The sequence below is a fragment of the Rousettus aegyptiacus genome, unplaced genomic scaffold, assembly GCF_014176215.1.
Source record: "Rousettus aegyptiacus isolate mRouAeg1 unplaced genomic scaffold, mRouAeg1.p scaffold_m13_p_1, whole genome shotgun sequence".
Classification (NCBI taxonomy): Eukaryota; Metazoa; Chordata; class Mammalia; order Chiroptera; family Pteropodidae; genus Rousettus; species Rousettus aegyptiacus.
Window position 1 is genome coordinate 138871135 of NW_023416284.1, and position 24851 is coordinate 138895985.

Sequence of the window (24851 nt, forward strand, 5' to 3'; positions counted from 1 at the left end):
AGTGATGAGATGGGGTCAGAGGTAGTTAGGGTAAGGGGCTCAGACCATACTGGACCTTGGAGGCACTGGAAGTATTCTGGATTTTATTGAGATGAAAAGGCATTGGAAGCTTTTGAGTAGAATGGGCTTGTGATCAGAGGAATGTTTCAAAAGGCTGAATGTTGTGTACAAAAGATACTGCGAAGGGGCAGGAGCAGCTGCAGGGAGGCCAGTCAGGAGGTGGTGTGAATGGAGTTGGTAGCCATGAAGGTGGATGGATTCTGGATAAGTTTTAAAGGTAAAGCTGGAAGGGTTTGCTAACAGATTAGATGTGGCTTGAGAGAAAAGGGGAGTCTAGAAGAACTAAGGTTTTTGGTTTGAGCAACTGGAGGTTATGTGTAGAGCATGTGCTTGGGAAGCAATGCATTATTTTCTAAGGCTCCTGATTACTAGAAGGGAATGTCAGAGCGCGAGGGTCAATTTTGTATCTATCTATTCACTGTTGTGCCATCTGTGTGTGTAAAGAGAGAACATTGGGGCTAAATATCTCATGTCACTGCATCCTCATCTCATCAAAGCTTCCCATGGAATTTGGGAAGAAAACGGCTTCTTATTCATGCCCAGGAAGTAGGTATGCTTTCCTTTTAAATGGTGTAACTCTTGTTGGGGTGGAAGGTTCCCCTGTGTTCTTTGTGTCTGGAGATGTAGGAATGTGGGCTTGTTTCTGACAGTTGAATCCCAGTGGCCTTAAATGGAACAAGAAACAGGAGGACCTATTTGCAAGGCAACTGGAATCTACCTTGTCCTGAGGGAGAGAAGAAGGGGAAACCAAATATTTTGGGGGCATGTGTGAGGAATTGTAGTTTTTAGCCTAATGGTGGTAATGGTGGGTAATATCTATATTGATATATAGATATCAATATAGATATAGATAGATAATTTCTATGTGTACACGAATGGGGGTTGCAGGGGAAACAGGAGGAAACAGAGGTTCTCTAATTCTTATCAACTAGTGTCCACCCTACCATCACACAGTTCATCACATTAGATCTTTGCGGAGTGAAGCCTGCATAACTCACTGCCTCCCCTTTCTCATTGCCCACTCAGGTCCTTGCCTCCTACATTCTAAACTTCCTTTCTTATTTTGCTGAAATCACTCTCTTAACAATCATTAATGATCTGCTTACCCACAAAGCCAGGACTCTTGCTTTCACTACCTTGACCTCTTGCCAGTATTTAGTACTCATTACCTGCCACAGGCATAGATGACTGCCTTCCCAAGCTCCTGGCTATCTCATGTCTCCACTGATTCTCTGTTCTATGCTCAGAATTTCTTCGTAATAATCTTCTCTGGTGCCTTGCCAAGGAATTCCATTGCACACACATAAGATTTGCAGTCCTTACCCTCTAATTCAAGGTCACTTCACAGACATTTCCATCCTTCTCACCTGTGAATCCCTTTCATTTGTCTAAAAAGTGCATACTAACAGGGTGTCGTAGGCTGGGGTCTGCTCAGGGCCTCTGTTAATGCTGTTCTACTTGGGATGCTCTTCTTTTGTGTAATGGACATGACTGGCACTTCGATTATTAGCAGTTGATAAAATCTGGAGGGATATGAAATGCTATATGGAATTAATCTGATTATGTTGGCACATTGTCATAATGCACACTTACCACTAAAATTTTTGCTGAGTAATGATGAAATTATAGACAAACAGCATTGGTCATTTATTAGAAAAGATAAACATTTCCTTCCAAGTGCACCTTGCCTTACTAGTGTCTTCTGTAGCTTATTGTGAATTAATCACATTTAAATTTAAAAGAGATTTTAATTAGTCACATTATTTTTCCTCTCAATACTGGATATAACAGAAATTCTTTCTTGCTGATCCTATGTCCTGTGTCACACGACCATTGAAGTAGATCTCCCACCTCCCAAACCTGCCTGTTCTCTAACAAAAAAGGAATGATGCTGATAAACATCAGATTGTTTCTCTTCAGGTTCCCATATAGACTAGTGGCTAAGGTAGGAATATCAATTAGGAAGTAAACTGTAGAGGAAAAAGTAGAGAGAACTCTTCATACTTCAACACCTCATGCCTACTGTACATGGCGTGTTCAAATGAGTTATTTAATTTGAGGATGTGAATGCCTGGTTCTCCACACTCTTTTACTTCTTCTTTTTTCTTTTAAGCATGGAAAAGGAGGCACACATGAGCAATATGTTCCACTTTCAGAGGAACTATTAAATTCTAGTACTGTGGTGGTTACATTGAAAAATATTTTAAAATAATTCATCCCAGGATCAGAAACAACTGACATTACCTTGCAAAGACGGAATTTCATTCCCCTAGAATCTATATTCTATGGACATTGAATTATAAATAACAACCTTGTAGGTTGAAAAAAGTATTTTTCAAGAGGAAAATTGGACATAGAGAAATTTCCTTTATCCTAAGTGAAAACCTACATGTGGGTGTCAAAAATTTTGTTTGCCTCAGATCCATCCTGGAGATCATAAAGACATGGGATTGTACTGCATGATCTGCACATGTTACAACACGAATTACACTGCATTTCTCTCCTTGTGTAGATAGCTATATCAGAAAAAAAGCAAAAGTGAAGTTTTGAAGTATAAAAGAATGAAAAGAACAGAAGAATATAATAGAAAAAAACAAGAATAATTGAGTCAGCTTGTCTTGAAGTGGCACTCTAAATATTTTATTTCCATTAGTTACAGTATCTACATTTCTAAGATCAGTATAATCTTTTTTTATCATCATTGAGCTCTATAATGTAATTTTACATCATATATTATTAACATTTATGACTGTTAAGAAATTCTTTAAATGATTTCTACATGTGGTCAAAGTATAAATGTTACTAACAAGACACATTGTGTGCCGCCATATTGATATCTTATATATTTTATGCTGCAGGGTTAGAAATCTGTTACAAATTCTAACACTGTCACACCTCACTATAGTTTTCTGTAGAAAAAAAAAAACTAATATTCTTGTAAACAGTACATTGTGTGATGTAAAATTTGATTGATAATTCCTATATATCATTTCAATATACAGAGCAAAAGATTTTCCTACATGTGTATTGATTTTACATGTCAGAAAACCCATGAAAACAACATTATAAAAGGCAACATTTGTTAAAAGACCACCCACTGTAGCTAACTGGTGTTGAAATTGACTGCAGCCACTGTCTATTTCCTGGGTGTCTTGAGGTTAGAAGTTGATTCCATCAAGGTAAACACCAAGTAATTCGACTTTGTCTGATTACTTGTCTGATGCGTGAACAGTCAGACTTTTTTTATCCACTTCTTTCCAATGAATTGTCTGGGCCCAGTTACTTCACTTTCAGGTCAGCCAAGGCATCAGAGACCTCCTCATTGACCTGTACGGAGTTGCTCGCTGGTGTGACATTGAGATGAATGTCATACTGCTGGTCCAGGCCAAGGTAGCAGTCGCTCATGAAATACAGTGTGTAGATATATCTAAAATACAAAAAGAGACAAAACTGTAAAACTGCCTTTTCAAGCACAGTCATATTTCATTCTTTCAGAATTTTGGTAAGATTCTGCTCACCTTCCAGGTACTTCGGGGGTATAAAAAGAGATGGAAACGACCTGATGATTTCGAACGTATCCTACTCTTTTCAAAGCAATAAGTTCTCTCTTATCCACTTCTCCCAAAATCAAAAACCACCCTTCATCTTTTAATTTGGGAAATCGAGGAGCAACTGCATGGCTATCTTGCTTTCCCTGTGAACCAGAAAAATAAATAAAAAAAAAAGATAAAGCATTAATAATCTCTAGACTTTCTATACCACTTGGTTGTGCTTAAAAGGCTACAGTGTCTTACTTAAGGCCATAAATCTACACAGTGCAGTATATCTATCTGGGATGTTTTAAATTTCCTGGTTTGGTGTCTTAAATATGTTATCACTTATCTTTTTTCAAGATCTTTAAAACACTATTTTGTGGTTTTAACTACCAGACTATTTTGGCTCATTTAGAACAGAAAGCCCTGAATCTTGATATCAATTTAGTAATTTCTCACGCTATTCTTAGAAATGATATTAATAATACCCCATTTGCAGATGAACGAATTGAAAGACAATCATGTTAGTCAAGTCTTCCAAAGACTTATTCACAAGAAACTGATACTTAGGTAAAAAAAGCCAATTAAGACTAGACTCTGGATTTCAAAATAAGCACTATAGCATATAAACACCTTCCCCCAACCCAAGAATAAAATGCACATATAAAAGCACCCATTCTAATATGGTAATATTAGAAAGTCCTTTCTCTGAGGAATGGGAAATTATAAGCCAAGCAATTTGTAAGATATATTAATTACCACAATCCAAGATTAGTTATCACCATAATGACAGCACTTGAAGTCTTTATTTTAGATCAGTATTACAAATTATAAGATTATTCTAGCTAATCTTTAGGATAATGACTTTATGGCATAAAATGTACTAATAATGACACGTACTAATAATGACATGTTCTCGATCCAACTTCACTCAATATTCTAGAGAAAGATGTTTCACTTAAGGCATTTTAAAAGAGAAGACAGCGAGTAATGTATTTTTATTGTACTTAGAAACAAAATTTAGAGTTCTGGAATGATTGAATCTAATTTTTAAGTAATAATATTAAGGTAAAAGAATCTCCATTTTTCCCCATGATTTTATCTGTATTAATGTTTATTACTATTTTTTTTTGGTATGTTGAGATATATTAAGTCATCTAAAAATGCTCATATTAAATGAAATGCTTGAGGCCAATCAGTTCATACTTCTATAAAGTGATCTTTAGAATTAGTAGTCAAATGTGGTGAGATTTGAAGGCACAGTACTGCAAAGACGCAACAATAGAAAGTTACTGACCATTTTATGTGTAAAAACAGAGGGGACAGTACTAATGAATGACAACCTCACTCCTGTGGGCTTATTCTAGATATAGGAAAGCCCCTGACTCCACTAGGCTAAAGAGGAAATAAATTCTTTCTTATTTCAATTATTATGGTACTAAAGCCCAATCTGCTCACCTGTTATGTACTAATAGTCTCAGAGGGCCAAATAATTAATTTTGATTAATTTTGTCACAGGCAACAGAAAAAAGCACAGTAATTTAAAATAAAAATCCTGTAAATTTCTGCCCTGTATGAACATTGACAAAGCTTTGTCGTAGGCATTATAATGAAGGAAGCAGACAATTGAGGTGCAAAAAGCTTAGTGTCTTATTCAAGTGCATGGAGCCAAGTGGTAAAGCTTTGTTTTCCTCTGCATCTAGCCCAGTGTGACTCCTGTATAACCAAGTGCTTCTAGGGCAGTGCTTCTCAAACTTTAATGTCCTTAAAAAGTCATTTGTGGTGCTGGGGTAAAAGTACATATTTTGAGGTCCCTCCCCCTGAGATTCTGATGTAGTCAGTCTGGAGGAGGGCCAAGGAATCTGCACTGTAAAAGACACTCTTGGATATTATGCTGGACGGAGTCTTTGGCCATCTTTTGAGAACAGTACTCCTGGCAACATATTATCATGTAAGGTGGATATTCTGGGGTTGAAACATGGCACATGGGGAGAAGTGACATAATTTCAGGAGATGGACTTGCTGCTTAAGGCCAGTTGAGAAAGAGGGATTCATGAATGACACGAACGCATTAGTAATATAAAAGATATGTGTGGTGGCGCATGCTGGTATCTGGTGTGAAGCATTTGAGACTGGAAACCAAACACTATACCTTGTGGAACCCGATGTGGGCTCTCTGCAAGCTGACTTGAAGCACATACTCTTGATCAGCATGCAATTTGATCCATCTGTTGTCGTTTCGTTTGTCTGAGGTCAGAGTTGTGATAGAGAGTTCACTATGTCCTTCCACAGAGTCATCCCACCAGCCTTTAACACTTAAGCCAACATCTATCACTGGCAAGCGAGATATGAAATTCCATGCCTGAATAAAAAAATGAAAGATGATAAAGAAATGGTTCATTTGAATGCAGTGATCAACTAGGAAATAGTGTACTTAAAAAAAAAAAAATCTTTGTTTTGATTATGTCTGGATCCAATGCAGTTGTAAGAAATAATACAAAGAGATCCTGCCTATGTATCATTTCTCCAGTTTCCCCCAATGAAAGCATTTTTCAAAAACTAAATATTATTAATACCAAGATATTAACATTGATACAATCCATAGCTCTTGTTCAGCTATTCCAGTTTTTCTTGTACTTATTTATGTGCAAAAATAGTGTACTTTTCCTCTTTATAGTTCAAAGTCCTTTCAAAAGCGACTGAAAAAGAATTAATCATTATCTAAACTTGTGACCATTTTATTGTAAATCATTCCTCGATACTGAGTGGCTACTGATTATACTAAAAAATAAGTTTAAAATGTTTGCTGTTGAGCTGGTCTGTTTTCGAGAAATATCTATTCTAATATTTACTGACTTCTAAGATAGAGGGCATTACTTGGAGATATAAAAGTAACTTAAAAAATGTAATGCAATTGTTGATGTCAGGCAGCATCATCCATTGATGACTTACTGTACAAAATGTTTTTTTTTTTTGGTCCATATTCCAAATTTATTCTGAAAGGAAAACATTTCTAGATTTCTGTATATCAAAAGAACCTTATAAGTTCAGGGTTCCTTCTATAAACAAATATACACTTTTAATAATACCATATTAAAGTTATCAATTAAAATGAACATATTAAAAGGATAGAGAATATTTTACCAATTTTATTCTTATTCTTTAAGTTGAAAGATATTTGTAAGAAATCTGTATGCAAATAGTAACTGCTCATCTTTGTTAAATGAATGAATTCCCAAGTGTATGGAAAGAATGTAACAAGATAAACTTGATGTCCTCAGATAATTAACTGTCACCTTTTCCCATCATTTACAATTACGTGGCACTATCACTATCGGTCAAGAAAACATCTCAATATATTGGTTGTTTTATCAGTTGTTCCCTTCTGTTAGTTTTTAAAAGTACATGAATACTTTAGTTTTGGTTTTCCTTTTATTTCTTTAATATATACCATACATTTGCTTATACGCTTTGATTTCCTATTTGCTAAGACTTCAGTGCTGCTGAGTATACCTAATTGAAATGAAGTAGCCCTGATGAATCAAACAACCCCTTAGGAATTAAAAAAATGTTAAATCCAATGCAAATTTTCAATCCGACTCCAATCTTATAACTTGTCTCGTGAATCTGAAATTATGTGTGAAATAGATCTTGAAATAGTCAAGCCACAGAATGTTCTACACTGTGCTTCAAGGTAACAAATGATGGCTTCTCCCTTGGTAGAACCATAGTTACCGAGTATAGAAGGTATACAACTCGATGTTCTTCTAAGACTGACCAGAGTGGAAAAGTGATCAAGGAGATACTTAAATACACAATTTTTGTAAAGCATTTAAAATTTTGAGACAGCACAAGTAACATTTACCACATGAAGCAAGCCTTCATGTTTCTTTACTTGTACCATTAAATTAGTTACTAATATATATTTTCAGTTATTAGCAACTGGTTGAGATTTTACTTTACAAAGCCTCCAAAAGTCACATCTGGCATATATATCTATATCCTTTTTGTAGCACTTAATATTATTATTTTTCATCCTCAATGTGTACACATATATTTGTTGGGGGTGTGTGTACACACACACACACATATGTATATAAAACATGAGCTATTTTTACAGAAACTGCTAAGACATTTCAATACCAGCCAAACATATTTATCTGAGGATTAATCTTCATCTATTGAATCAGGCAAGAGCACTGCCATGCATACAATTATTTAATTAGCAGCCAAATCCTCTGCCAGTCAGCAGCCGTTCCAGGCATACTGATGGGGTAGAAGATGCAAATCTCACAGTCGTACTGCTTTTTCTCATTACTACTGCAATTAGCACTTAAATTGATGCTTTAAACATACTAATTTCTGGAATAATTCAGGATTTGTATGTTACCTGGGATCGCCTCACTGCAGAGCCAACACCAGATTGCTCTGCAAATTGAAGCACTTTTGAGCCAAATAACCATCATCATATCAGACTGAGCCAATTTGCATTTGGTTTTAAAGATAACAGAATGGCAATTTATGCAAATAAATTAAGTAAGTTTACTTCTGAGTTCTCCCTGAACTAATTATAACAATGTTCTAATTTTTCATCACATCTAAAACTTGGCTTGAAATCAATGTATGCTATGTTGGAAATCTGTTGTTGCTAATGGAAGCCTTGTTTTGATTTAAATATATTGCTTTTATTCATAATTTTGATGGTAATTTAGTTAGAAAGGTAGGCACTTATTATGAATATTTAAATAGTTTTTGGTGCCAATTTTGGGTTCAACAGAAATTGAACAATCAGACTTTAATGCTTGTTACATTTTTTCTAAGTCTTGTTCAAAAATAAGTTCTACTGGAAAAAAAAATGACATGGTTTAGACATTTATTTTAATACCTGTATTTGCAAGTCAATATGTTAATTATGTTGCAAATCCTGAATGTTTACTTTGACATGTTTAGGGTAAAATTGCTTAAGACTTAAAAGTCTAGATATGCCAAATATTTCTGGCATCATTCATTCATATTTTGGCCTTTCCAAGGGAGGTTTGGAGAGATGACCTGTATTGTTTCTCACAACAGAAACTTAGCTTTTTATGTAAGCTATGTGGTATGTAAGTAAGGAGTTTATTTGAAGGAACACTTTAGAATTTAGTTATAATAAAATGATTATAATAAGAGTGGGGGTATACAAAAGTAATTGAAGGAACTGCATGGAAATATACTAAATGTTAAAAAAAAAAAAAACAAAAGAACTACCCTGAAGAAATGAGAAGTGCTCCTGGGTAATGCAGCTTAGTGATGGACAAGTTATAGCAGACCTTCTGAGCAAGCTCCTGAAACAACTTCAAATAATGCCAGTGTTACTACTAATTATTGTAACTGCCATTATTTTTAACATCATTTATGGAGCTCTTATTCCATATCAGGAACTACACAAAGCAGTTTACAAAATAATATCCTGCTTAATTGTTACAAGAATTTCATGAGACAGGTATAAGGTTTTCAAGTTCATAATCGCCGTTAAAAAGTGGTGGACAGATTTTTAAATCCAGGTGAGTCTGACCCCAGTAACCAATGCTTTAAGTTAGAGAATTGCTGGTATAAGTTCCCAGACAGAGTCAGGGAGCTCTAAACATGGAAGGGATGGCCTTACCTGCTTCATTTTTGCATCTGGTAGCTCATTATCTACCATGGAGATGAACACCTGGTCTTTCCCACCACAGGCATGGATCAGTTCGGGAAGGCACTCTATGAAGCCATGGCAGCCAGCACGCGGGCCCTTTGTAGCTGGGCTCCATTTCCTAAGAAATAATATTAATACCAATCAGATAATTTTTTTCATAGTACAAATGAGATTTTTTGGATAATGATCATTTATAAAATTCGAACAGTTTAAAAAATTAAGATTACTACAAACTTTAAAGGCCATTGTTACTAAGTTTCGAAATTAGCCAGCATTTTCTAAGGTATCAATCCAAGGTACTATCACTATCACTATATAAAATGTGTAAGTCGTGTGAGTTCAGTCAATACTTAGGGTTCACAGATAGTGGGTATCTTTCTATAAGAAGGTACTAATATGCACTATTGCTTCTACATGGATAAAGTACTGACCGGAGCCCTGACATGTTTTTAATGAATGCAGCTAAGTGACTCTGAAACAATTACTTGAATAAAGTATTCATTGCAAGTTGTTGGGAACACACAATTAAGAGTACATTCTGGAAATCTGTGAGATTTCCAAATACTGCCAGATCCCTAGGAATGTGGCCCACCTAAATCTTACTCTCTACTGAAACATATAATTAAAATTATATGAATATAGCACTTTTCAGGGTAACACTAAAGAACTGGATCAAATCTCCTAGGCCCCGGCAGCTTCCATAACAGACCTGCGTGCTGTGTCGGGGTAGTATCCTTATGTGCCTGCTTTACTGATGAAACCCAACTCTCGTAACTCTTAGTATCATTGGAAGGGTTCCTAAAACTGAGCTGCAGACATACGAGGTCTCTGCCTTCTCCCTCGTGCCACCTGCTGCTGGTGTGGCTCACTTTCTGAATGTGCCTTTTGGTTTCCAGGGACATCCCCTGATGGGGACTCAGCACCATGGAAACAACTGCTCTGGAACCTACTTGAGACAAATTGAGGGACTTTCCTGAGGAGATCTCATGGATTCTGAGGATCTGATTAGCATCTGTATCTAGGTGCCTCAAATGACGGCCACTCGTCATCCAGCTGACAAGAGGTAGAGGGTGCATGACAGCAACCTGCAGCCAGATTGTTTTGTTTGTCTACATGACTATGAACCAACATTTCAGCTGCAAAGAATCTCTCAACCTGGTGTGAAACACTGGTGTGAAAAAAACATTTTCATTTAAACACTGCCAACCTTGCTTGTAATATGTACTTTTTTCCTTGCTAAAATATTTGCAGCCATGTATATAAGACCTAAAGGTTAAATAATTTGATGATAATTTATACTCATGTTTTAAGTACAGATTCTATCTTGAGCTGCCTGTATATAAAACTATCCAGTTTTAGACATTTTGCAGATGCATAATTTACCTTTGACAATGGATTTCAGATCCCTTACATTTATTCTGCAATAACAGAAATTTATTTTGCTTTAGATCACAAAGCACTTTAACATCTTTTAAAATGAAGGTTGATAATGTAAAGGAGTAAACACAGTTAAAATAGAAATGTATCCTGTGTTGCAAGTAGAAAACAATTTAATAGAAGGTTAAAATGAACTATGGTTCAGCTTGGAACAGATGATTGATTTCCAACTAAGAATGTACAGCCGTAGGCCATGTCTACCTCTGGGAAACAAAGCCATTCTCACTGCTAAAAAAAAAAAAAAAAAGAAAAAATTCAATATTTTAGGCACAAGCTGAAAATCAAGGGACCACACATATAAAGAAAATAATTTTTTGAAACAAAAACCAATTATGTTGAAAATTAAGACAATTACCTGAAAATATGAAGATGGTGATGCTCTATGTTTGGTATTGTAAGAAGAGAAGAGTCCTTTAACCACCGACCCTGGATCACCATCTGAATTAGACTGGTGACATTCAGGACAGTCACCAGCCAGCCCTGGTTTGCAGCCACATCTAGCATTGCCTGAACAGGGAAAATGCACAGGTTACAAGAACATCATGGCACTTGTCCTTCCCACTGTGGATCTGATGTCTGCTTTAGCAACAACAATAAAAAAAATCCCAAACCAAGCATTATACCTCTAAATTACTATTAATTAAAATAGAAACCAGAAAATAGCATTTATTTTACAGAATATCCTACAAAGTGCTAAATATTTAGCTTTTTTAGGGCAGCAAAGATAGCCAGATAATGCTGGTACCCACTATTAAAACAAAGAGAAAAATTCAGTGTACTTTGAGAGCAAATACCTATATAATTCACTGTATCAAGGGCATCAGCAGCCGTGTTTAAAGAGTAAATCTCAGGTTGTCTTTTCCAAATTTAAAATCAATAGTGGTAAGGCGACAGGCGGTATCTTGGCCAAAAAATTTATTTTCCCCAAAGAGAAGACTAAAGACAGAGCCCTGGTTTTCAATGAAAATAATATACCACACACTAGCAAAGGGGGCCACTGCCACTGATGCATGTGGAATGAGGAGAAGCTATTCGTATTAGTCTATACATTTAATCTAATGTTTTATGGACAAACAAATGCTGCATTTGCTTAAGGCAAAACTAAACAGTGAAATCTTATTTAAACAAAGGAGAAGTTTACACAGGCAAAGCTATTTCAATTAAATTAGATTCTGGAGAATGCTGACTTAAAGACACATAAGTTAATATCGTGATCTCAGGCAACTATTTTATACAGTTTTAGGAGTGTCCTCTCTTGTTTTGGGAAATGAAAAGATGAAGGTAAGAAATATATGATATACCTCATAAATGCTTAAAATGACACTTTCATAGAATCATAAATATCTCACCAACAGTAAAATATTTAAAAAGTGTTATATAAAATTATTAGAAAATTTTTATAAATAATTTTTAAGGTATATCATTTTAGTGAAATGAATTTAATAGTCATACTACTTAGTACTATTGAGGCAGACACATTTCCCTTCTAAGTTTTGAATTTCCTATTCTGTGTTTCCTAATTTACAAATAGTAAACTAGTTTTAAAAGCATTTGGCTAAGCTAATCTGTGTCTTTTCATATCCATCATAGGGAAATGGATCAATGTTTCTGGATAGCATAGTTAATGTGAAAGAATTGTCAAACTGGTCTTTAGCACCCATGAGTCTATGAATTACACATCATAAAGCCTGAGTATTGGTACAATAGATATATGAATGTATATGGGTATATATCAATGTATACATGTGTAAATGTACATTTTTATAAATCTAGAGAAAATCCACTTCTATTCTTTCTATTTCTCTGCAGCGCTGATTAAAACGCTGCCTTTCTTTGAAGTGTATGAGACAAGGCAGGTCATGAACACCACTTGGATTAAAAAAAAAAGTGGATTAGTTCACAAGTTACAACTCTTGAGTTCTGTAAGGGAAGAGAAAAGGGAAAGAGAAATTAATTATATCTAATCCAGTATCATGATGATATTAGAAGTTGTAATGTAGAGTAACTACAGTGATTTTACTTGTGATTTTATATTACAACTTGACTGGAAATAAATTCCAGACCAAAAGCTCACATACTAGAAGAGTTGGATGGATGAACCATATGTTTTTAGCTTTGAAGTTTTCATGATGAAGTTGAAAGATTTCATAAAATTTATGAGAGTCCCCCACAATTTTTCATTGTATGATCCAGATGTGAAAATGTAAAAAATCATGCAAAATGATTGCTCACATGAAGTAAATGAAAAGCCATATCATGAATTGAAAACTATTCTTTATCTTGTTTTAATTTAGAGAAAAGGCAGGTGAGGAGATCAAGAATCTGGGACAATAAAAGGTCCTGTGACTGCTCAAATGTGGTGAACCGAGCACGTCGCTCCTGTCTCTGCTTAATTGCTCCATAGTCCATCCGTTTTCTTTGACTCCCCTCCCCCGCCAATGCCTCAGTGCAGGCTCTTACCAACTCTCACCCGAAATATTATCCGAACCTCTTTATTCTCATTTTCATCTAATTTTTCTTCAATCCATATTTTATGTTACCAAAGTAAATTTTTACAGAAGTAAAACTGTCATACTTCTGTTTAAATGTCTTCAATAGCTTCACACTGTGTAGAGGACAAAAGCTAACACTTCTCTGCACGCTGGTTAATGAATGCCCTATGATCTGTCTGGTCCTGGCATATCAATCTAACCCCTTCCTATAGCAGCACTAAATTACCGCTATTTTCCCACATTTGTCCTTGCTCTTACTTAACGTTTTCTTTTTACAAGCGTTGCTCCCTTTACCTCATCTACCTGAGAAATTCCTGTTCATCTTTTGAGTCTAGCTCAAATCCTACTTCTTACTGTGACATTTCCCTGATTCTTCCAGAAGAATGTAGGTACTTCTCCTATACATCTGCTACTCTTGACACATGATACCATTATCCTATTGTTCTTCTTTGTTTACACAGCTTCCCTTTAAACTATAGACCCCTGATAGCAAGAATCTGGAAATATTCTGTCACTCTAGCCCTAGTATAGCGCACTCAAGAAATACTCATTTTATGAAAGAATATTAGTAAAAATACAATTACAACAATTATAACAACATTCTACTTAAGTTATTGCACATCTGCCAAAGGCATTATAGTATAGAGGAAAAAAATTACAAGCTTTGATGTCACACATAAGTTTAAATCCAAATATAGTCCCACTTACTATATATAAATTTGGGGAAATCAACCACACCCTGCTACGCTAGATTTCTCATTTTTAGAAGGGGTATCATATTTCCTTATAGGGGTGCTATGAGGGTAAAATGAGATAACATACTATGTAAGGTATATAATATATTGCTTAGAACGCAGATCTCAATAAAAAGCTGCCTATTTTTAAAGTTCTTCCATGATGAAATGAAAAGAACATTGTAAAACAATCCATTCTTTCTAAGAGAGATTTCCTTTGGGCCATTGGTGTTAATTTCAGCACTGAGGGATGGGGCATGTGCAAGGTTGGGAGAAGATCTATAGAAAAGGCAGGACAGTTCTTCAGGAGAGGTGAGCAATCACAAAAAAGCCAGGGGACAAAGCCAAAGACAGGCCCTGCGGTTCAGGCCAAACTAGAGAATGTGGGCTTGGTTTTCAGTTTGAGTGGGCAAGCCCACGTTACTATTCAGAGGTACATACCAAGGGGCTAAGGCCAAGGGATGGTCCAGATAAATGGGTTTGTGGGCCCTGACAGCTTGCACCAACATACCTCTGCATGGCTGAGCCTGGGATGGACTTCCTGTGTCTCACTATCTTTTATAGCAGTCTTCCTGGTAGCTAAGGACTGATATGCTCTTCTCTAGAGTGAGACTGGCTTTGGAAACAGCTAGAAAATATGGCTCAGTTCCCCAAGGCACTTCAAAGTCCTTTGCAGAGATCTAACACTCAACAACAAAAGGTTGTTTTAGTACACTAAGGAGAAATAACTCTGGGCTTTCTTTACTAGCTTAGTGTCAATATTAGGAAACAGTCAACCGCCCTTTACCTCTTACCCACTTTTTACTTGGCATGCTACCTACCAGGTAAAGCTAGGATGATTCTAAGTGCAGGGGAAATGTGGATGGGGGCTGACCCTGTGTATGAGACTCTCCAACTAAGTTGTTAATTCAGAATTCTTTGTCATGTCCAGTTGTGACAGAATGGAAGTATGATTTCTAGTGCTGTGTTCATTTATAAAATTATCTACATTTAAAATCTTATAATTAACACAAACTGTGGGGCTGTTATATATTTACAGGAGATCAGGTGATAAGTTTGGTTTTGAACACATTTTAACTGAGGTGCCACATGAAACCATGTGAGAAGTCTAGGTTAAAATGAGCTCTGAAAAGAGAGTATGGGCTAGGAGTGTGGACTTAGAAGTCCTGGGCACAAAGTAGGCAGCTAAGAGAGTTAAAATGAACAGCCATAGAGCAGAGCTGAGAATAACGAAGTGGGGGTTACCTGGAAATGAGATATGGAAATGGAAAGGCAGGAAAGGAACAATGGTGAGGGCATCTAACATACCCTTGGGGCACTACTGAAATAATCATGAGTCATTTGTTAAGTGTATACTATTTGTTAAACACTCTGCTAACCATTTTATGTAAGTTATTGAATTTAAACCCATTTTACAGATGAAGACATTGTGGCTCAGAGGGGTACAAACAGACAAACAAACAAACAAACAAACAAACATGCCTGCCTAAGGCTACATAGTTCTGGTGAATGGATATAGCTGGGATTAACCTTCTGAGGAGCTTGATTCTGAAGTGCATGCTTTTAACCACTATAGGATGCAGGAATGGTTGTGTGGAATTCCAGTGGGGTCCGGTATTAGAAGAGAAGATCCTATGATGAATGTGCTACTAGATAAAATGGAACTCTGAGAAACTCTCTTGAAAAGATAATGCACAAAACAGACAATACGTCTGAATGATGTATAAACAGACATATGACTCAGGAATACTTGATACTGATTTGAAGGTGACATGGTATACAAGAAAGAGACTTGACCTCACAGCTTGGAGTGTTGTGCCTTTAACTGTAAGACCTTATGTAAATCACTTAACCACTGATACTCTTTCTTCTCATCTGAAAAATCAAGGAGATTGATTAAGCTTGTGTCTACCTCCTGTAAACTTTAATCTTTTATCAATAAAATGCCAATATACTCATATTGCATTGTTAGTTATTTTTATAAAATAATATCACTTTCTGTCTTTCCAGGTGGACTGTAATATCCTTGAAGTCAGAGGCAGGAAAACCTAAATAAATCAAAAAAGAAGGTAGCATACAGTAAGCACAGAATAAGCTGCAGAGAAAAAGAGCAAGATGAGGTTTCTGCTGCTGGGTGCGTGGGTAAGGCTTCACTGAAAAGAGAGGCTTCAGCTCGTCACTGAAGACCTCACACACACAGTCACTGGAAAGAGAGAGAATACTTGAAGAGAATGACCACTGATAGCATCGCACTCACTGAGACACACCGTACAGGGTCTCAATCATCTGTGTAAGTTGGAAGTGATATCTCTTGCTGAGAAGATACTGTAAAGGAGCAGGGGAAGATTTGTAATAAGTATTGGGGGGAATTAATGATGTGAATAAAAACTAGCACAGCAGTGAGTTTCAATAGCATGGCTTTGAAACAATAACTACAGAAATTATTAGAAACAATTAGAAATTATAGAATCAGCTAGCAATGTTTTGTGATTGTTTCCAGCAATATCTTACAGACATTGATAGTAAAACATAACATGGATAAAAGAAGCAGGAATCTGAAAAGAAAGATGTGGTTGGAGAGACCTGAAGAGACAGACTTTTTTACTGAAGAAATATGAAGAATAAGCTGGTTCAGGAACTTCAGAGGGAATGTAGAAATGGAGCGGTGTGTGTGTCAATGCGATTGTTGAAAAACTTAAAAATTTTAAGTTAATTTGAATCTACCATTTGGTTATAACTACATCGTAATGTCTGATATACAATCATAAATATCTTTTCAAACACAATTAAATTCTGGATTTAAATAATCCAAGGGTAAAAAAGGAACTCTGAGCACTGCAATCACCAAATTACGTCAACTTCATTGCAAGGAAATAGAATTTCTGGCTTAGGACATTAAAAGAAAAACTATGTCATTCAATGTAAATCAAAAGGTACTATCTTAGGTGGATAAGAAGATGTAGCTCTAAGGTCCATTATTAAAACAAATCTAAACTTCAGTTTAAAAAGTCTGTGAATGACGATGCAATAGACAATGTAGGAAATATAGTCCATAATATTGTAATTAACTTTGTTTGGTGCCAGAAGATTACTAGAATTGTCATGGTGATCACTTTGTAAGGGATATAGGTGTCAAGTGACAATGCTGTACACCTGAAACTAATATATGCCAATTATACTTTAATTAAAAAAAAAAAAAAAAAAGGACACCAAAATAAAAAGTCTGAATTTAGTCCTCGGTGTCTTCAAGACTCTGTGGCTGTGGTGTGTACACAGAGAGAGTACAGATGAAGTTCTATCCTCTCTATACCTCTCAGCATGTTGATGACTTGCACCCTCTCTTCTTCTTCCTTTTGTTCTTTTTCCTTCTCAAGGAACCTTTTCTCCTTTTCCTCACATCTCCTGATAGTCATCCTAATTAATCTAGTGACAGTGTAGGGATCACGACAACCACAGGAAAATAATATCAAGACAAAGGTTGAAACGGTTAGATTATGTTCCTACTTCTGTTCAAATTAAATGACATAAAGATAACATACTATCAGAGTTTTGGAAATAGATTTATTTAGTCCAGAATGAGAAAAAAAGATTTTCATTATTTTATGAAATTCGAGTTGTTATTTACGGAATGTCATGGGAGTGTCAAATACCATGGAAAGGTCACCAAAAATAATTAAAGTCTGAGAAATTCAAAGCCAAGAGGGGCCAACGGAGACATAACCACTAAATGTAATGTGGAATCTTAAGATCCTAGAATAGAAAAAGGATATTAAGTAAACTGGAATTCTGAATATGTTCCTTAGTTAATAAAAACGTATCAATCAATATCAATTAGCTTGTCGATTGTGACAAATGTATCATATTAACATAAGAAGCTAATAACAGAGGAAAACTGGGTGGGGGATATATAGAAACTCTCTGATCTATTTTTCTTTTCTTTAAATCTAAAACAATTCTAAAATATAAACTATGGAAATTCATCCCAGGCAGCCTGTTAAAACATTAGTTGTTAGACATCTGCTAGGAAATAAACTATTTAGTTCAAGAGCTCCCAGAAGTTTTACAATGATGGGAAAACCTGAAAAAAGCTTTCTTGGCAGAAAGGCTCACTCCTTTAAAGTAAAGGTTCAGGTCAGTTGTAAGTAATGATACAATATTTTGTCAATAATTAAAATGTTTTAAGTACATTTATAAGAATCTTTTTCAATAGCAACAGTTGTTCACAGTAACTTTCTCCTGAACTTTTACCCCCAGAAGGTTAGCATTCAGGAAGCTCAGCTGCTGTCTAACAAACTTAATTAATCAAAAAGTCATTTCCGAGCTGTAACTATGAGTAAAAGCGCTTCAAGTGCACTAGCAAGCCTACAAGTTAATCAAAATGCTAATGCAGTACAAATTAAAGTTGTGATTAACATTTCACAGTAGCTGCTTAAGTGAATTGATCACACAAATGGGTTAAGCATTACTCATTTCCTACAGCCCCAACCGGGAAAAGGGTTGTTATGTGGGTATGAGGAGAGGAGCTGGGGGTAGAAGGATCCTTCATAATAGCATCATATCATCAATAAACCGTCACCAAATTGTCATACAAAAGCTTACAGGTAGAGTCACCCAAGGGGAAACAGCCTTCCAAATTACATTATAGTCCTTGAAGGGAGATTGCCTGTAAATCCACAAGAATAAGTAAAGGTGTTTAACACCTCAAAACCCACACATTTGTGTTAGTTTTGGAAATGCTGAATGCAGCAGCTCTGTGTTGCTTCTGGAGTGGGGTGGCGCTTTATTTTAGGTGGTGTTCTGGGTGTTCTACTGGGGAATTAAAATGCAGTTTTGATACTGGATGATGATTCTGCACCATAGTGTGGTTTTTGTTTTTAAGTAGTCATCCATTAATGAAACTTCGCCGGGCTCCTATGGCAAGATGTGAGCTCTGGCAGTCTGGCCAGGAAAGCAGCCTGAATTAGACTCCCCCGCCTCTATGAATTTGATAAGGTCACACTAATGTTTACAACAGACTATATTGGTTGGTAGACAGTTCAGATTTGGCAGATAATCTTAAAAACATTGTGAGAATCCACACTTAATAAATCTCCCTTTTCGATCCTCTCCTAAGAACGAACTAAAAAGGAAAAAAGTGAAATATTTATTCATCCTGTTCACCCATGATATATTGAGATCTACAATGTGCCAAGAATCATGCCCAAGTCACCTTAACAGTCAGTGGCATTATAAATAGTTATTGATAAGGTTCCAGCATACCTTGGATGGTACAAAATCCTCCAAATGTATGCTCATAGAGTTACTACTCCTTGAAACATATATATTCAAAACCTTAATGTAATTTTCATTTTAGGATTCTTCACAAACTTGAGGTACAGAAATTAACTCTTCAAATTGTGGACTGCAAACATGTATAATCCAATTTTGGAAGTCTAAAAATTATTTATAATTCACCCATCTTTTTCTCAAAATAATTCGAAGACTCTTTCTGAAGCCTATTGTGCTATATTCTCCACTTAAAGATAATCTTTTCATTTGGTCTAACTATAAGCATTTAAAAATGTGAAAGGATTCACCTAAGGCTATATAGAAGACTTTACCTATCATTTGTTATATCAAAATATTTCTTACAAGTAATAGATTAAGGATTTGACCAAGTACTTCTTTTGCTAAGCTTGGCAATATCTGGACTATTTTCATTGCTAATTGTATTTGACTCTATGATTCAAAAACTTGTTCATTTAATTGACACTGACATTCTTCAATACATTGGCAATCCACTGAGCCTTTGCTTATGGTACCCATAGGTAAACATTCCTCAAAGGTTACGTTAGCCTTGCTCCCTGGTAGTTCTATCTCCTGGCATTATCAAATATTCCTAATGCTTTTTAATCTACTACAAATGGGAATCACTTGTTAATAGATACAGCTACAGTCATCGTATTTCTCAGTTAAAAGAGGTCTATGAAAAATATCATTGTATCTTCTTTTGTTTCCCTTTATAACCTTTCCTATTTTCAGATCCTAACATGTGTATATATACATATCTTAAGTTTATCAGTTAAAATACTTTTAAAAATAGATTGAAGATGCAATGTGTTTACAGAATAGCTGATGGCTATAGAAAAAATATAATACTAGTTATTTGAAATATAATACACTTTATCACTTTGTTTTGAAGTTAGAGCACAATGATAACTCCACCAATAAACTTTGAAGGATTTGTTTTTGCAGATTTAAGAAGATTCTCTGAATGAAGGAAAGTATACAAATCTAATTCATGTATTCTCCCCACCCCGCCACATATGTAGCTTGTTAATTTTGGACTAGTGCTTTTTGTCACAATTGATCAATCCTATTAGACCACATTACTGTGAGTAGTAGATGAACTACATATTATCTCACCTGTGAAAGAGAAGAAGGACTGGAAACTTGGTAGTTCAAAAAGACTTGGGCATTAAGGAAAATAATATAAAATGACAGATTCTATTAAAGTTAGATGCAAGAATTTACAAAACAATGGAAACTTGCCTAGCAGAACATAACTCCTTAAAGGTCTTTTTAGACACTGAATTGCATAGATTATCATCAAGCTAGGTTCCCTGGTTTACCTTTGCCTACTTCCATTTGGGCAATGGGACATGATTTCAGTCTATATAAACATGTGTTTCGGTATGCAGAATATAGAACTTTACACTCTTTCCCAAGAGTAAAAAAGGAGATGTCTGCTATCTTTTGAGGAGTTGGAAGTTTGAAGCTTTTAAAAAAGGACCAGTGGGATGGACAAAGGCTATCTGCAGGGGAGCTCCATTAGTGGTAGTGGTGATTAACTAGTGAAAAAAACCAAGAACTTAACCTAAGCAGAGAAGGTAAAACTTCAAGAATGAAAGAAGATCATAAAATGGGTGTATATGTATTTTAATAGTAAACATATGCACAGGTTGTTTGAGCGTGCATATACCCTTTATTATAGGGTCTTCTTATAATTGCGATGGCATTCTCCTTCTCCCTATGATTGTATCAGAAATCTAATCTTTCCCCCATTATTTCCAGTTATTGCAGTTTTAGGAAAGAATGTGAGGGAAGTAAATGGTTAATTCATTGGTCTATTTAGTATTTAAAGGCTTCAGAAAGATCATAAGCAGTTGATACAAAAAAGGCAAACGGGATATCAACTGGACACTGTAGAGTGATATAATAAAGCAGTTACAAATATCAATCATATTAATGAATTCTTCTTAGAAATTGGTTAAAGCAATTATAGGCAGGCTGCTGAAAGGAAGCTAGAGTAATTAAAGGGAGGTGATCTGAGTATATATTGAAAAGAAGGGATTAATTAAAAATATCATTCATGGTCTAGTGGGAATTCTTGGTTTAAAAAAAGTGGAAATTCCTGTGAAGTTTTTATATTTTAAAACAAATTCTGACTAAACCACAGTACAAATTTTAAATCCATCTTTATAGGACAAGGAAACCATTTTGCTATTTGGCTTATTATTGCATTTCGATAGTTTTCATTTAAATAAAGATGATTTTAATGCAAAGACTTATGAAATGTCTTAGAAAAGATCAGAAATATTGGGGCAGGATTTAAAGTCCTGGCATCACCATTTGGTTTCAGCCTGGACTGCCTCAACAAATCACTTTTAATGAAGTTATTTAGCTTCTCTGAACATCAACCACTTTGTCCTTTGATAAAAAAACAGTGTGGAGCAGAGAGCTAATCAAAATGCCAGACATTTGTCATCAGTTCTGGCTTTGCCATCAAATTTGGAAAATTTAGGCAAGTCACTTTAATTTTTGATACTTATTTACAGTTTTTCCATAAATGTTCACATGAAGTTTTTCTTTGGTATATCTGGTACAGAAAGTACGTCATCTCATTCACTAAATTTTACAAATATATTTTAGAGTTAACATGATCAAGAAGAGGCTCTCAAAGGTAAATGGCAAGAATAATCAATTACAGAATTGTTCAACTTACAAATTAGAATATTTTAAGCAGATTTAAAAAATGAGATATGTACAGAAATTTTTACTTTTATTTTTTGTGGGGTAGAATGGAAATGGAAATGCTAGTAACTTACAATATTAAAAGGAATCACCACAAAAATACCTTAAACCCCAAATTGACACAAATAACCCTCACCTATAACTTCAAATAAGAGGAGACAAGGCAGGCTGTATTGTACATTCTGACTTCAAGCCAGAGTAAATTACTAGTATAACAACTATGTTTTTTATCTTTGTGAAAGATTCCCTAGGACATCAGTAGTCAAAAGTAGACTATTCGTTATTTAAATGATGGATCATATAAAAGGTATATTTATATAAAATAAAGAGAATAAAAAAACTTTAGAGTTAAATGACTATGATAAAACAAGGGAATAAAAGAACTGCTAAGAATGAGGATACTAAGACCTAGTTCCTTGAGTCCTCGAATAGTTGTTTACTTTATAAATATTAACACTAATGTCCTAGTCTTACATGGTGTTATTTTTACTCAGACACCAGGGGTTAAGTGACATGCCTACGGCCCTATACTGAAATAGGAGCAGAACTGAGTTTACAGTTAAAGCTGGTGGCACTGAGTCCCATACATAGAACACAAGGTCATGCTGATGTTCCATGAAGGTAGTGGTACAATTTTCAATCAGCTAGTAGAGCTGGAAAATGCTCGAACCGATGCTTTCTAAGGCCAACAGTATTCATGTATCAAATGAGAACAATAGGGTACAATAATTAAAATGTCAATTGGTCATGGAAAATTTTACCTACTCAATTTTATCCCCAAATTTCCCATGGGCAATCCTGATATCCTTTTTTTTTTTTTCCTGGTTTGTTTACTTTTATCAAAATCTTAACAACAACAACAAAAATAACAATCCCTACAGAAATAAGAGGGTTAGGATATGAAGTTGGCTGTCATTTCTGTACAAATAAGTTTCTTTCTAGGTGGCTTCTGAAAAGGCAAGTCAACATTTAAGATGATCATAACTAATGCTTATAATTTATAATAAAAAATTATATAATTGTATTAACCAATGTTATCCCAATAAACTTAATAAAAAAAAAAAAGAAAATTGCACACTCAATGTCTGACAACAGGGGATTCATTAAAAAAACTATGATCTTCACATAAGGGCATATAGAAGCCATTATGCTCGAGAAGAATATTTAATATTATATTGTTTAAAAAGGTTATTAAATAACATGGTAAAAACCCGTAAAAGAAAAAAGTGAGAGGGCAAGTGTGTATGTGCGTAAATGTATAGAGGAAAAGAGCCTCTGAGCCTCCAAAGAGGAAAACGAACTATAACAACTATGATACTTAAATTGGTAAATTTGTTTTTTGCAGGAATAAGGGTTAGTAATTCTAAAACTACATCAGGAGTATGCTAGAACTGAGGAAATAATATACTTTGATTAATAAGAGCCAGGTTTCTCATAGGTAGAGAAAGGAGTTACAAATTTAAAAAGGACGAAGACTAAAAACAAACCCTTTGGTACTGAATTAGAATTGGACGTATTAGAATGAACTCATGGTTTAATGAATACAAAAGTCTTTCATTCACCCAAACACAAACACATATTTCCATACATACACACATACACATATAAAGAGACACACGTACATATAGACATCTGTGTAGGCATAGTTCTATTTCCTAGTCTCGTCCACTGAGAGGGTCTTAGAGGCAAGACACCCAGATAGAGACAAAGTCAACAAGTGCTCAGCTTTTAGTATCTAAAACTATGCTCTGGTAAAAAAGAACCAGGGCTCTTTGGACAAATGGCTGATTCCAGGGCTGGTGCAGGGTTAAAGTACAAGATGCCAGAATGCAAGGTGTTGTTCACAAAATGATAAGGAGCATCAAGGAATATAGGAGCCAGTGTGAGAGGCCTCAGTGGTTGACTCTGAGACAATATGAGTAGCAAAATAAATAATGATAGTAATGAGTTATATCCAGTAGAAAAAACAAACACTTGTGAGACTATACTTACATAAACACGTGAATAAAGTAAATAAATAAAGAAGGAAAAGGTCTTTCTTATAGTAAATTCTGAGAATGATGGAAATAGAAAATCACAATAGTAGTAATTATTTCAGGCAAAAATCACTCAACGGATACTGAAAATAATGTACAAAAGTATAATGAGAAACAGGGTATTTGCATAATTTCAAATCTCAAAGTATCTCCCCGGAGATACATATTAAATGCAAAAGGAAAAAAAAGTAACTTTACAGTAGAGAAGCCTGGCAGATACCACCTCAACTGTACAAAGTCAACATCACCAGTAATGAGACATCCATGTCACGAAGCCTCCTGGTGATACCCCGAGATGGCAAAACATCACATCTATGAGATTTTTGCCAATAATACATAACTTCAGTGTAATTATGGGGAAACATTAAGGAAATCCAAATTGAAGGACAACTCTATAACTGGTCAGTACTCTTTAAAGGTGCCAAGGTCGTTAAAGTCAAGGAGACTAAGGCGACATGAAAATTAAATGCAATAGATTGGATCCTGGCCCAGAGAAAGGACATTAGTGAAATAAAACTCAAATTGAAAAAATTTTAATGAGGTAGATTAGTTAATAGGACTAGATTAGTACCAAGGCAAGATGTTAACATTAAGGGAAGCTGGTGAAAGACATATTGAAAGTGTGTTGTACCATTTTTATGAACTTTTTATATGTCTAAAATTATTTCAAAACAAAAAATATTAAAAAGCAATTTTTAATTAAAAAAATTTTAAAAAGTCATTAATAGAAAAGAGGCTCATATTCTTGGGGGTAAAGATATAATTACTATGAATAACTTTAATTTTAATATGTTGTTTTCGGAGTTTTCTACAATGAAGTGGATTACTTTTATAATTAAAGAGAAAACTATTGCTCTTTAGATGTTATTTAG

At 35.1% G+C, this 24851-nt stretch overlaps 1 protein-coding gene across 2 annotated transcripts in view; it reads right to left on the reverse strand.

The window, feature by feature from the left end:
- Positions 1 to 2678: 2678 nt before the first annotated feature.
- ASCC3 (activating signal cointegrator 1 complex subunit 3) overlaps positions 2679 to 24851 on the reverse strand; it is a 265634-nt gene continuing 243461 nt past the window's right edge. For both annotated transcript variants that reach the window (XM_036220315.1, XM_036220319.1), the window contains exons 38-42: positions 11060 to 11211; positions 9238 to 9385; positions 5746 to 5955; positions 3579 to 3754; positions 2679 to 3487 (exon numbers count right to left, since the gene is read on the reverse strand). In XM_036220315.1, the coding sequence (XP_036076208.1) occupies positions 3340 to 3487; positions 3579 to 3754; positions 5746 to 5955; positions 9238 to 9385; positions 11060 to 11211 (834 nt within the window). In that variant the 3' untranslated portion in view covers positions 2679 to 3339. The remainder of the gene's footprint in view (positions 3488 to 3578; positions 3755 to 5745; positions 5956 to 9237; positions 9386 to 11059; positions 11212 to 24851) is intronic.